This window comes from Drosophila miranda (genome assembly GCF_003369915.1).
Source record: "Drosophila miranda strain MSH22 chromosome Y unlocalized genomic scaffold, D.miranda_PacBio2.1 Contig_Y1_pilon, whole genome shotgun sequence".
NCBI lineage: Eukaryota > Metazoa > Arthropoda > Insecta > Diptera > Drosophilidae > Drosophila > Drosophila miranda.
In genome coordinates this window covers 40,750,575-40,764,869 of record NW_022881603.1, presented here as the reverse complement: position 1 = coordinate 40,764,869, position 14,295 = coordinate 40,750,575, and the positions used below count along the sequence as shown (strand labels likewise).

At 45.9% G+C, this 14,295-nt stretch overlaps 3 protein-coding genes and 1 pseudogene across 3 annotated transcripts in view; 3 read left to right on the top strand and 1 right to left on the bottom strand.

Annotated features, from left to right (window-relative positions):
- Window positions 1-3,649, top strand: part of LOC117189887 (ribonuclease P protein subunit p25-like protein) — a 57,627-nt gene extending 53,978 nt beyond the window's left edge. The window contains exons 2-4 of the mRNA XM_033394967.1: window positions 2,801-2,925; window positions 2,986-3,333; window positions 3,408-3,649. Of these exons, the coding sequence (XP_033250858.1) occupies window positions 2,818-2,925; window positions 2,986-3,171 (294 nt within the window). The 5' untranslated portion in view covers window positions 2,801-2,817 and the 3' untranslated portion in view covers window positions 3,172-3,333; window positions 3,408-3,649. The remainder of the gene's footprint in view (window positions 1-2,800; window positions 2,926-2,985; window positions 3,334-3,407) is intronic.
- A 271-nt stretch (window positions 3,650-3,920) lies between these two features.
- LOC117189889 lies at window positions 3,921-5,027 on the top strand (annotated as a pseudogene).
- Window positions 5,028-5,169: 142 nt separating this feature from the next.
- On the bottom strand, window positions 5,170-6,577 carry LOC117189883 (MOB kinase activator-like 4). Its single transcript, XM_033394962.1, has 3 exons — window positions 6,287-6,577; window positions 5,852-6,225; window positions 5,170-5,789 (listed from the first exon to the last, which is right to left on the bottom strand). The coding sequence occupies exons 1-3, from the start codon at window positions 6,344-6,346 to the stop codon at window positions 5,552-5,554; spliced, it is 672 nt and encodes a 223-aa protein (XP_033250853.1). The 5' UTR covers window positions 6,347-6,577; the 3' UTR covers window positions 5,170-5,551.
- Window positions 6,578-6,899: 322 nt separating this feature from the next.
- On the top strand, window positions 6,900-8,772 carry LOC117189884 (ras-related protein Rab-2A). The gene is made up of 4 exons (XM_033394963.1): window positions 6,900-7,071; window positions 7,718-7,877; window positions 7,950-8,286; window positions 8,354-8,772. Exons 1-4 carry the CDS (start codon window positions 7,026-7,028, stop codon window positions 8,450-8,452), a joined length of 642 nt encoding a protein of 213 aa, XP_033250854.1. The 5' UTR covers window positions 6,900-7,025; the 3' UTR covers window positions 8,453-8,772.
- Window positions 8,773-14,295: the final 5,523 nt, after the last annotated feature.

Here is a 14,295-nt window from a genome sequence, read left to right as displayed (position 1 = left end):
GCAAATAAATGAAATATTTGCGGCGCTTCATTCATAGCTCGACTCTCCGCCCACCCTTTTGTACGCTGTGTGCTGTGCGCTGTACGTGAAGATATGCAGAAGGAACAGAAAAAGAGCGCGAAAGAAAACGCTTTACAACACCATGTAAAGTTTCAAAACTACTGCGTATACTTGATATTGCGTATACGCACACTAAATTGAATTTTCATCTTTTAAATAAGAACATCTAATTTCCCCTACAATTGGGTAACCGGCAACCGTTGGTACAGATAATTCAAAGAACGTGTTGTCAGAAACACTCGGCAGGGCAGGGCACATCATCGCCATCGCATTGATATGAATAGGACATCGCTTATCGACGTCAGCGCCTTCCCACTGGTGCGCGTCTTGGGTGAACCTTTTTATTAATAACTTCCGCACCAAATTGAATTATTGTTCAAAACGTACTTGATAGGAATGGCGGCGATGCGGTGCCGTGCCGGATGATAATCGCGTCAATGACGATGTCAATGGGACAGGCAGGGACTGAAGCAGAGATGGAAGGAATTTCCAGGCATTCCTTTCGGAACATTCCATTTCCACTTTTCCTTTTCCTTCTACACAGTCGAGGCATTGTTCCTCATTTCTACTGCATTGAGCCTTGTGAATCGTCTGCTCCGTTGCTCTGTATGGGACACGTGGCAGTATCTCTAGCTCTGTGTTCTTGGCGGCCTCTAGTTCTGCTAGTTGCTGTGTTGCTGGGTGTTCGGTGGGTGGAAAAGTTCATTAATAAACTTTCGTTGCTGCTGTCGAATTCAGCTGCAGCTGCCCCCGTGCCGCCACCCTGCGCTAAAATGTTGTTTGGCCCCTAACCTCAACAAGTGGCATCATGCTCCTTGGTAATCATCCCTTACTGGCCTCCTTTTCCTGCTTGTTACCGACATCATCGTCGTCGTCGTCGTCGTCGACATCGTCCTGCCACTGGTTGGCTGTTGTCTAGTGCCCGACGCCAGCAGAATTCTATTTAATGGGAAAACGCTGACGCTAGTGCAGCCGCGGACATTTAATTGCTGTAGAAATGGTTTTTTATTGACTTTTACTTGAACTCCTCTTCAAAATGCATTTAGTCAAAGGAAGGGCACCCATGGCAGTGCCAAATGGTTTGTCTTTCCGATTTCAGGAGTAAATTGCGCCAAGTGGAAGAGGGAGGAGTCCGGAAAGTTCCCTTCTTTTCTGTTGATGTGTGAATTTTCGCTTATGTAGTTCTTAACTGACCCAATTATATGGATATCTCGAAAGCATAATGTACGTGTCTTGCTTAATTTCCTTTCCTTAGTTTTCTTTGAGATTTTCTTAGATTCAAATACCTTTTTATACCCGATACTCAAAATGAGTATTGGGGTATATTAGATTTCTGGTAAAAGTGGATGTGTGTAACGTCCAGAAGGAATCGTTTCCGACCCCATAAAGTATATATATTCTTGATCAGCATCAATAGCCGAGTCGATTGAGCCCTGTCCGTCTGTCCGTCCGTCCGTCTGTCCGTCCGTCCGTCTGTCCGTCTGTCCGTCCCCTTCAGCGCCTAGTGCTCAAAGACTATAAGAGCTAGAGCAACGATGTTTTGGATCCAGACTTCTGTGATATGTCACAGCTACAAGAAAATTTCAAAACTTTGCCCCGCCCACTTCCGCCCCCACAAAGGGCGAAAATCTGTGGCACCCACAATTTCAACGATACGAGAAAACTAAAAACGCAGAATCGTAGAAGATGACTATATCTTCTAGAGTGCAAAATCTGAACCAGATCGTATAATTATTATAGCCAGAATCAAGAAAACAATTTCATTCTTTCTCGCTCTGTCTCTTTCTAACACACAGGTTTCATGGTCGGTTTTGCCAATTGCAAAATATGAGTTCAAGGATCTCAGAACCTATAAGAGCCAGAGCAACCAAATTTGGTTCCACACTCCTGTGATATCGGACCTTGACCGTTTTGTGTCAAAATTTCGCCACACCCCCTTCCGCCCCCGCAAAGGACGAAAATCTGGGGCATCCACAAATCTCAGAGACTATTAACGCTAGAGTACCCAAATTTAGTATCCGCACTCCTGTTAGATCTCACTATAAAACGTTTATCTCAAAATATCGCCCCACCTCCTTCCGCCCACACAAAGGACGAAAATCTAAAAACGCAGAATCATAGATAATGACCATATCTATCAGATTGCTGAATCTGGATCAGATCGGATCATTTTTGTAGCCAATAGGAACAAATCAATTTGCAGTGGCTACGCAGCGCCCGACGTCACGCTCAGACTGATTTTCTGTCTCTCTCGCACGCACTCTTTGTCGTGTCGTTCAATATTAGCGGCGTCTGCCGGAGGAGAGCCATACTGACTTAGTATCGGGTATAACTGTAGAGTTGCGGTGTCCGCAGCACCTCACAACGTTCCCCCTCGTTTTTTATCAAATGTAGGTAACATAGTTGTCTCTAAAGCTGGTCCCCTGCTCTATTTTCAGCTTGTCCTTTTTCTCTCTCTCTATTTTTTGTTTGTTTTTTTGCCCTTGGTCTCTCGGCTCATAAACCAAGCAATTATTCAATTTGCACGGACTGTACGCTGTACAGCACCCGGGTAATAACTGCTTAGGAGAGTTTACGATGAGTGGAGTGGTTCGCTGTTGAGTTGGCTGCTGGCTGTTGGCTGTGTACTCGGCACAGATTGGGCCCTTGGGCTCCCATTGGTTATGTCAAGGTTATGCTTAAGGGCTTCTACATAATTATATTCCCGATGGTATGAAATAATTCCCGTTTCTCAAATCAGACTCGAGTACTATTAAAATGATGCACTACCGCAAGGCGGAGAATGTTGAGCGGGAGTTGAGCAAGAGTGAATGGCGATTTGATGACTGCGTACCCAAGACCCAAAAGGATTTCCTCTGGATGCAGGTTAGTGCTCACATTTGAAGATGAGTCTTTTAGTTTTCTTCAATCCCGCTCCAATTTTAGGTTAAAGGCGCCACCAAAGTGAGCAATGTCATTGAGTATGCCCAGGCGGCGCTGAACAAGGGCGAACACCGCTGTCTAGTGTGGAGTGGCTCCGGCGGCGGAGTGGTCAAAACCATATCCTGCGCTGAGGTGCTTAAGCGTAGCCACCCCCTGTACCAGGTGACGCGCATGGCCTACAACAGATGAGTCCTCCTCAGCATAAGAGCCATAACATCATTGCGGGTTCAGTAATAGTAGTTCTCATTAAAGCGTGGAGGAACACCGGAAGCCATAGAATGATGTCCTCGAGGAAATCATTGTCAACCGCCAGATACCCAGCATACACATACTCATGAGCCTGGACGAGGGGTAAGAATAGAGTTTAAGAATCTGTTTACAAAAGACAACTACTACTCGTATATCCTTTCGTATGCAAACTGCAGAATGGAACGCCTGCACGTACTCAGCCCCGCCAGCATCAGCAAGGAGCAGCCAGTCGACCAAATAAACGACCTAGATATGGACGCAACAAGCAGCAGCAAGGAAACCCAGAGCGGAGCACAGAGCAGCTCCCTGTTCCTGCTCCAAGTCCTGGCCAATGACTTTTCTTTAACTACTCTAATCGCCTAGAATGCTTTGTGTACCCTTTGTAGGGATATGCAAATAAAGTATAATTTACTATGTATTCAAAATTTATTGTATTTATAAGGCGACGAGCGGCCCAGCCGCAATTGCCGGCAATTGAAGATTCGAAGTAGCTCGAAAAATAACAAAGCTTGTTTATACTTTTATAAAGATAGTACCCCATAGGAACACAACAAGTACTTGTGTTGTGAGGCCTCGTGTGCGTCGTTCTATTTACTCGTCTCACACAAAACATTTACGAAAAACTGCACAAATCTAATCTGGTGGGATCAGAGATGCGACACACGCGGACAGGCGACGGGCGCCATCGTCGGCTAGTGTGAAAAATGCTTCCACTTGGACGAGTTCTGCGGGCGGTGGGTAGCTTGCAGCAGTTCCGCTGTCTGTGCAGCAAGGCTTACGGCGATGCTCTGCCCAGCAGCTGTGATGTCCTGATCATTGGTGGCGGCGGCATGGGAGCCTCCTCGGCTTTTTGGCTCACGACCAAGACACGGCAGCGGGGGAAGAAGCTCAATGTGCTGGTGGTGGAGCGCGATCATGGTGTGAGTAGGGAATCTTGAGGCTTGGCTAGATCTAGATCACTGACTTCCAACCATTCTTTACTTAGTACTCGAAGGCTTCTACTGTGCTCTCGGTGGGCGGAGTACGGCAGCAGTTCTCCCTGGCAGAAAACATACAAATGGGACTTTACGGCCACGACTTTGTCAGGAGCAGTGGTGGATGCTGGCGATGGTACTCAGCATACTGTGAAGTTCGACACCTGCGTACTAGCGGCGGGAGCACACTCGGGCCAGGTGGCTAGCCTGGCAAATATTGGCAGCACCCAGGCGAAGGAGGCATCGCTGCGCGTGCCTCTGTCGGTGGAGCCGCGAAAGCGGTATGTCTATGTGTTCAGCACGCAGGGCGACAATGGTCCTGGCTTGGCAACGCCGCTGACCGTAGATCCGGACGGGACATACTTCCGACGGGATGGCTTGGGCGGCAACTTCCTCTGCGGCCGCAGTCCTTGTGATGATGAGGAGCCGGACTGTGATACCTTGGATGTGGATCATGGCTACTTTGACACGGACATCTGGCCCACCTTGGCAAACCGTGTGCCGTGCTTTGAGGCCGTCAAGGTGCAGAGCAGCTGGGCCGGCTACTACGAGCACAATACGTTCGATGCCAATGGCATCATAGGCAGGCATCCACATTACAGCAACTTCTTCATAGCTGCTGGCTTCAGTGGCCATGGCATTCAACAGACGCCTGCGTTTGGACGAGCCATCTCTGAGCTGATCCTGGAGGGCAGGCTCACCACTCTGGACTTGTCGCGCATGAGCTTTGATCGCATCGTGAAACAGCAGCCCATGTTCGAGGTCAATATAGTCTGAGAGTGGTTGAATATTGTTATCATTTTCAATTTGCTGTGTGTATGTACGTTCTTTTATTGCAATTTTCTTGTTGTATGTATATATGGTAATTTTTTCGTATAGTAAAGTTCACGTTTGTAGTCACGTAAAGCATTGTTGTGTGTGTTTTGGCTGCATGTTGTCGAGAGGAATTGAAGGAGTTGAAGGGTGTTTTGGTCTTGGTTCGGCCACAAGAATTACTACACATAATTTATTTAAATTAAGATTTTAAACATAGTCGTAATATAATTTTACGGAATAATTGCGGACTTAAGATCAGGTGTGGCTGGCGGATTGGAGTGGGGAGGGGGCCTGTTATCATCTGGTTCTTTTGCCTTTATTACTTAGTTATCGTTATGTAGAGTGGCTTTATATATTTGACGTTTAAACTACATACAAGATTTGCATTTGCCTTTGAGTTGAATCCGATCCGCTCTGTCGGGGTGAGCCAAATCAAAAAAAGCTCAAGCTATTAGTTAATATAAATAAATGTGTGTGTAAGAGCGCGCCTACGCGTGAGTGTTTTTATATGAGAATGACTGGATTGCTACCTAAGCCTCGCTCTCGCCTGGTGCAGCGTTTTCTCCGTCGCTTATGGGCACGATCAGATTCTCCTTCGACATTAGATTGTATTTTGTGACGAAATGCGTAAATCGGTGGCATAGATACGTTTCTGCTTCGAACTCGTCGAAAATGCGACGATGGTGAAAGAAAGCATGCGAGAAGATGCGGTAAACGCGCCGACACACCGACCCCAGCTTGGTCACCGACGACTCCTTTATGGAAACTCTGTGGGAGACAGTTGATTAGCCATTTAGTTCATGTTTTCTCATGGGCATGTTTACGCCTACCTGCTTGGGAAATATTTGTTGCTGTTGAGCAGACAGGCAGCTCCGTCCAGTGTGTGACGAGTGTAATCAATTGCTGGACACTCCTTTGGCGTCTTATGGGCCGCACACAAGAATATCCACTGATCGGTTGCCGTCATCTGTGTGCAAGTCGACGGCGAGCATTCCTTCTGCAAGCGCACAGCCAGGCCGTTCAATTCCATGCAAAATTGTCGCAAGTGCTCGTACTTCCACACCCCCTCATCCTGGGCCTCTGGCATGGTCAATATAAGCTCGACATTGCTCGGATCACGGTTGATCAGTTGCTGTATGAACTGCTGCACAGCCAGCGTGCTGTCCATCTCCTCCAGAGGCTCATCGGGCCAGCGACAGAAGTCCTGAGTGAAAGCGACGGCGTTGTAAACGCACAGGTTTTGGTATTTTTCAACGGGAGCTCACCTTTGATGTTGTACCAGGTCGGTTCCTACGCAATATTGTCGAGCCGTCAGCCATCTTCATGTTTCACCTTCCTTCGAGCCGCGATGATCCACAACGCCTTTGCCTACGACTGAGACGAGAAAATCTGTGGCAGACCACACAAAGTAAGTTTGATCCCGAAACACAACTGTTGTGGGGCAAGCCTAGATTTGTGCTCTAGGCTTTACAATTTAAGTGGACTTCTGTTTACACATCGCGTAGCAATTAATTTCAATTTAAAAAGAACCTTTGTGCGAGAAAGTTTCTGACAAAATTCACATACATATATATAGGGATGGGCAAGGCAGCGATATACTTCTTGGCTATCGATATAGTTGATTGCCGCCTCCGGTTTACTGAATTGAATAGAATTTGGTGAACAAAAGTTGGCAAACTTGTTTTTATTCAGTTAATTTGGTTTAAGTTCGTTCGATTTTGTTCTAAATCGTTATTTTTTTGTGACGTTTTGGATGGCATTTGTTTAATGACCTCCCTCTCAGGCTCACACACCTTGCAAGGGGAACTTGTTCCCATCATTCATGAACTACTTCAGTTAGAGGTGCAGAAACATCGGCGACAGTATCGATAGTACCTCGATGGTTTCGCAGCACTATCATCCGTCATCATAAATACGAACAGAACTTACAAGAATTGCGTATTAATTGTAAAATTACGAGATCATAGTTTCAAGAAGTGTGATCTAAGCCAACCAGCTGCAACCATGTCCTACGCATACTTGTTCAAATACATTATAATTGGCGATACTGGTGAGTTGGACAGCGCTATAAATATTCTCCCATATAGTGGAAAAATTTGCACAAAATTGTGTGGCAATTAATTAAACAACAAAACAAAGGTAGTCTCACAAAACGGTCAACTGCGCAGTGTGCTCGGGGTCAAGCTCCCAAGATTGTGTAAGGCAAGATCTGAATTGGCATCCGCTGTCCAGCACCAGCTGCCATATGAAAACGGACAAGGAGTCGGGCAGCAAAAGGAAAAATCAATAAAACCATAACAACGCATACAGGCGGGCGGGCGTTCACTGGGCACGAAGTTAACAGTGTGCGGGGGTTGTAGCAGAGGGGGCCGGCTACAGCCCACACGCTGAAAACCCTGCTGCTGACTCAACCAACAACCCCCACTGGTTGAGAGATTTTTCCAAAGAGTCGGGTGCTCCCCGCCCCACAGGGCTGCCTACCATTCAGTGTGGATTACACATTTCAGGATATCTACCAGCTGTTGTCGGTTATTCTCCTGCAGTGCGGAAGTGCAGGCTCCAGAGGCAGTCTCTAATCTCCTTCAGTATAGAAATATGTGGAAAACACCAACTTAAAGACTAATTACGAATCGCATTCGATTTGACAGACGAAAAACTTTCCCTATTTGCCAATTTACTTTTCTCTGTTTTCTCAGGCGTCGGAAAATCATGTCTGCTGCTGCAGTTCACGGACAAGCGCTTTCAGCCGGTGCACGATCTGACAATTGGCGTGGAGTTTGGAGCACGCATGATCACGATTGATGGCAAACAGATCAAGCTGCAAATCTGGGACACAGCAGGCCAAGAGGCTTTCAGGTGGGAGAGCAAAAAACAATAATCAGTATTCGTTATGCAATGTGATGGGACATCAATTTTTGCGTTCAACAGATCAATCACCCGCTCGTATTATCGTGGTGCTGCTGGGGCCTTGCTGGTGTACGACATCACAAGGCGTGAGACCTTCAACCATCTGACCACATGGCTGGAGGACGCGCGCCAGCACTCGAACTCAAACATGGTGATCATGCTCATTGGCAACAAGAGCGATCTGGACTCGAGGCGTGAGGTGAAAAAGGAGGAGGGCGAGGCATTTGCCCGTGAGCATGGACTGGTCTTCATGGAGACATCAGCGCGCACAGCGGCCAACGTGGAGGAGGCCTTCATCAACACCGCCAAAGAGATTTACGAGAAGATACAGGAGGGAGTGTTCGATATAAACAATGAGGTAAATATGCACGGCTTTTGGCTTTTTGATACACTTTGGCTCACTTCGACACACGTCTTTTCCACAGGCAAACGGCATTAAAATCGGCCAACAGCATTCACCCACAAACCCCTCGCTGCCTGGGTCTGGCGGAGCAGCCGGCGCAGCAAACAGTGGCTGCTGCTAGGAGTAAGCGGCAGATGCCTGCCAGCAACATTGGGTATAGACGTAGCCCGCTTCTGTAAAAGCTACTCTAGTGACTAACTAATAGAAGGTACTAGCTGAGACACAGATATCTTGTTTTCTAACTTCAAAAGTAAACTAACCACAGGCAAATCAAATAGCAAACAAAACACACTAAGCGTAATGTTAAAATCATTCAATCCCACAACTACTACACTTGAGCTACGTTTTAATTAAAAAACAACAGATGCAAAATACCAAACGAGAGAATTGAAAAATAAACCAAAACAGATAACATATAGCATTCGTATGTGTATGTGTAAATGTGTCGTGTCGTGCGTGATTTCTAAATTTTATAAACTTAAACGAGACACATACATATGTATACCTAAATGTTTTTATACCCGATACTCAAAATGAGTATTGGGGTATATTAGATTTGTGGTAAAAGTGGACGTGTGTAACGTCCAGAAGGAATCTTTTCCGACCCCATAAAGTATATATATTCTTGATCAGCATCAATAGCCGAGTCGATTGGGCCCTGTCTGTCTGTCTGTCTGTCCGTCTGTCCGTCCCCATCAGCGCCTAGTGCTCAAAGACTATAAGAGCTAGAGCAACGATGTTTTGGATCCAGACTTCTGTAATATGTCACTGCTACAAAAATATTTCAAAACTTCGCCCCGCCCACTTCCGCCCCCACAAAGGACGAAAATCTGTGGCATCCACAATTTTTAAGATATGAGAAAACCAAAAACGTAGAATTGTAGAGAATGACCATATCTTTAAGACTGCGGAATCTGAATTGGATCGTATTATTATTATAGCCAGCATCAAGAAACAATTTCATTTTTTCTCGCCCTGTCTCTCTCTAACACACGTAGCATAGCCGGCTTTGCTTAGAGTAAAACATTAGCGCCTAGATCTCAGAGACTATAAAAGCTAGAGCAACCAAATTTGGTATCCACACTCCTAATATATCGGACCGAGACGAGTTTGTTTCAAAATTTCGCCACACCCCCTTCCGCCCCCGCAAAGGATGAAAATCTGGGGATATTCACAAATCTCAGAGACTATTAAGGCTAGAGTAACCAAATTTGGTATCCGCACTCCTGTTAGATCTCACTATAAAACGTATATCTCAAAATTTCGCCCCACCCCCTTCCGCCCCCACAAATGACGAAAATCTGTTGCATTCACAATATTGAGGATACGAGAAAACTAAAAACGCAGAATCATAGATAATGATCATATATATCAGATTGCCGAATCTGGAGCAGATCAGATCATTTTTATAGCCAAAAGGAACAAATCAATTTGCACTGGCTACGCAGCACCCGACGTCACGCTCAGACTGATTTTCTGTCTCTCTCGCACGCACTCCTTGTATCGTTTAATATAAGCGAGAAAACAATTTCATTTTTTCTCGCCCTGTCTCTCTCTAACACACAGGTTTCATGGTCGGCTTTGCCAATTGCAAAATATGAGTTCAAGGATCTCAGAACCTATAAGAGCCAGAGCAACCAAATTTGGTATCCACACTCCTGTGATATCGGACCTTGACGATTTTGTGTCAAAATTTCGTCACACCCCCTTCCGCCCCCGCAAAGGACGAAAATCTGAGGCATCCACAAATCTCAGAGACTATTAGGCTAGAGTAACCAAATTTGGTACACACACTCCTTTAAGATGTCACTATAAAACGTATATCTCAGAATTTCGCACCACCCCCTTCCGCACCCACAAAGGACTGTTTCATCCACAATATTGCAGATTCGAGAAAACTAAAAACGCAGAATCATAGATAATGACCATATCTATCAGATTGCTGAATCTGGATCAGATCAGATCATTTTTATAGCCAATAGGAACAAATCAATTTGCAGTGGCTACGCAGCGCCCGACGTCTCGCTCAGACTGATTTTCTGTCTCTCTCGCACGCACTCTTTGTCGTGTCGTTTAATATTAGCGGCGTCTCCAAATTATTTATAATATTTGTATTTGCCCAAAAGCCCTTCCCATGCGGAATAATGAATATATACATACATAATAAATATTTAAAAACCACACCAACTCCGGTCTTTACCTTGGCCTGAATCTCGAGAGCAGAACCCATTAATGCATTAAGTACTCAAGCGATTTCGTTTCAAAAATTGTATGTATGTATTTTCTTTAATATGGATCATTAGATAATTGTTTATTTCTTGTAAATATTTTATAATTGCAATTTACTTATGTGTTATGTTTGTGGGTGTGTGTGTGTATGTACATATTTGCTAGAGTTCGAAAACAACAATAACTACGCTACAGTATAGGTCCTGGTCTAGCTTTCAGTGTGCTTCTCGGGTGAGTTTTCTTAATATCTCCAAATCTATAAATATGTATTTTTCAATAATACTTGAACTCTATATTCATCTGCATTTCCAAGCAAGACCTTCCCTTCTCGACTCCACTCTTTTGTGTTGTGTTGAGGTTTATAATTTTACAAGCATTCAATAATGGTTGTGGAGATAATGTTTTTTATCCCCAATCGGCCGACTAATTATTTCGAATTAAATAAAACTCGGCGCAGAAATAAAATTACGATATGTTCTTTAATGCGTGACATCCAAATTGCAAGTGTGGCTTGCCTGCCCTTTACATTGCCGCTCCGATCGCTAAGCGCAGCTTCGCTCGGCTGACGTCGGTAGGCAGACGCAAAGCGGAGATAGCGAAGAGCGAGCTGGCAGAGAGCGTTTAGCAGGGCAAGCAAGCGCAGAGCTTTAACAAACAAATGAGTGACATAGACATAAGTAACAAACAAAATAAGCGGCTGAGGGCCAAGAATTAGGTGCTATTTGGCAAGCAGCTAATCGGCTGGGTTCTGCTCCGAACATTCACCCCCCGTTGGAAGGCAAAGGCTTTCAACAGATCCATCCTGAAGGGGCAGAACCGCTATTTTTCCAACGGCCCTCTTGAAAAGGCCTTTTTGAGTGCGGATGACGGCTACTCTGATGGTTCCATCTTTTCCTGGTATGACGCTCTCAATGCGGCCAAGCGGCCACCTTAATGGTGGCAGCGTTTCCTCCTTGATCATGACGAGCGTTCCTAGCTTGATGTTTGGAGACGATGACCGCCACTTGCTCCGCTCCTGAAGAATCGAAAGATACGCCGTGCTCCATTTTCTCCAAAACGCCTGCTTCATTTGACACAGCCGCTGCCATCGACTAAGTAGGTTGACCCGGAGATGCGCCACATCTGGCTCGTCGAATGCAGCTTTCGGGGCTCCATTGAGAAAGTGGTTTGGCGTGAGCACATCTAGATCATCGGGACTTTCTGTAATTGCATAAAGCGGACGGGAATTTAACAAAGCAGAGATTTCACAAGCCAAGGTCTGAATTTCATCAAGAGTAAAAATGTAGGTCCCGACGATGCGATGAAAATGATATTTAGCTGCTTTAACAGCCGCCTCCCACAAACCCCCAAAATGAGGTGAGCGAGGGGGGATGAATTTCCAGTCGATTCCACTAGAAACGCAGAGATGTGACACAGCCGACGTATGAGGATCGCTGAGGAACATTTGCCGAAGTTCCAAAAGCTCATTTTTTGCTCCTACAAAATTTGTAGCGTTGTCTGACCAGATGATTCGAGGTTTGGGACGTAGACTTATAAAACGCCTTAATGCTGCCAGAAAGGATTCTGTAGATAGATCCCGAACGACTTCCAAATGAGTTGCTTTGGTGCTAAAGCATACGAAGACAGCGATGTAACATTTGATAGGAGGCCTGCTTCTGACTTCCGACTTGTGATAAAAGGGTCCGCAAAAATCAACGCCCGTTGTGTGGAATGCTGGATTAGTCCTTACGCGATCCGCAGGCAAGTTTCCCATGATATGTTCCCTCAGCACTGGCTTCAAACGAAAACATCTAACACATTTGCGAATGATTCCCGCAACATATTTGCGTCCACCAATAGGCCAGAATTTTTGCCGAAGCAGTCCGAGCAATCCTTGAGCTCCTGCGTGGAGAAACCTTTCGTGAAAGAAGATAATAATAGAGACAGTGACAGGATGTCCCTTAGGAAGCAGGATCGGGTGCTTCGCGTCGTAGTCCAATTCGGCATTTTGGAGGCGGCCTCCAACACGCAGCAATCCAAAGCTATCCAGAAATGGATTCAGTGAGGCCATCGTGCTTTTTGGGGGTAGGGCCTGTTTGCTGGCGAGGGCCCTTATCTCTTCCGAAAATTGTTGCTGCTGTATTGCCCTTATGAGCAAATGCGTACCATTTTTGATGTCGATTACGGTAAGTTGACCCTTCGACCGCGCTATGCCTTTGTCCTTGAGAATGTAGAATCGATATATGTAAGCAAAGATACGAATGAGTTTTGAAATTTGCAATCGTACGATACATCCCTTTCGTTTGAAACAACCAATGCTGCATGACGACGTTCTGGTACATCGGTCGGCAATTGCAAGCCTGCAGGCCACTCTGAGCTCTCAAGACGCAAGAATGGTGGTCCAGAGATCCAAAGGCTGCTATCCATTAGTTCAGCGGGCGTGGATCCACGTGATATGATGTCGGCAGGATTCAACTTTGTGGGCACGTGATGCCAAGTCATTCCAGCGGTGAGCTCCTGAATCCGCTGAACTCGATTAGAAACAAATATATTAAAATTCAATGGTGATTCTCGAATCCAGGCAAGGGCTATGGACGAATCCGACCAGCAATGTATTTGGCATGGAGCTGATAATCCCTTAACTATGGTGGACACTAGTTCGGCTAATACGAGGGCAGCGGACAGCTCAAGCTTGGGGATAGTCATACTTTTCAAGGGCGCGACTCTGGATTTAGAGCATAAGAGATGACTTTGCACAATGCCAAGAGCTTCCGAACGCATGTATACACAGGCGCCATATGCTGCTTGGCTCGCATCACAAAACGCGTGCATTTCTAATCTGGCTTGCTGCCGAAGCACGTAACGTGGAAACTTAAAGTTTTTAACCATCGACAACTGCGAAGTCAGCTCAATCCAAGTCGTATGTAGATCCTGGGGCAGGCTTTCGTCCCAATTCAACTTTAGGCTTTCGTTCCATAGCGACTGCATAAATATTTTAGCTTTTGTGATGATGGGAGAGATGAGCCCTAGAGGATCGTAGAACCTAGCTAGTGTAGACAGGACCGAACGCTTCGAGGTTGGGCCTGCAGCGGTTCCGACGTGAGCGAAGCTAAACAGAAGATTGTCCGTGGTGGGATCCCAAACTAGACCAAGCGCCTTGGTTACTTCAGTCCCGTCATGAAAGGTAAGGAACTTTTCGCGATCCGCCTCCGATACGCCTTCCAAAGCAGCGGGTTCATTGGAACACCATTTACGTATGGGAAAACATCCTTTCGAAAGTAGCTCCTTTACCTGCTGACGAATCTTGATGACAGAATCAATGCTGTCCCCTACAGATATGAGATCATCGACATAGAAATCTCTTCGAACAACATCAGCGCCAAGCGGAAAACGCAACTCTTCATCATTTGCCAATTGATGCATAGCACGAATTGCTAAGAAAGCGGCAGGTTTGGTTCCGTAAGTAACAGTCTCCAACTTGAACACCTGAATCTCCTCCTTCGGGTCATTGCGCCATAGGATGCACTGCACGTGCGTATCGGGATGGGAAACGCGTATACAGCGGTACATTTTGCAGATATCGCCACACAAGGCGACTTTAAAAAAGCGGAAACGAAGCAGAGTTATCAGAATTTTAGGTTGGATGGTGGGTCCAGCCATTAGCGCATCATTCAGTGATACTCCAGACGCTGTTTTGGCAGATCCATCGAACACTACGCGTAATTTGGTGGTTGTACTATCCTGCTTGTGGACGCA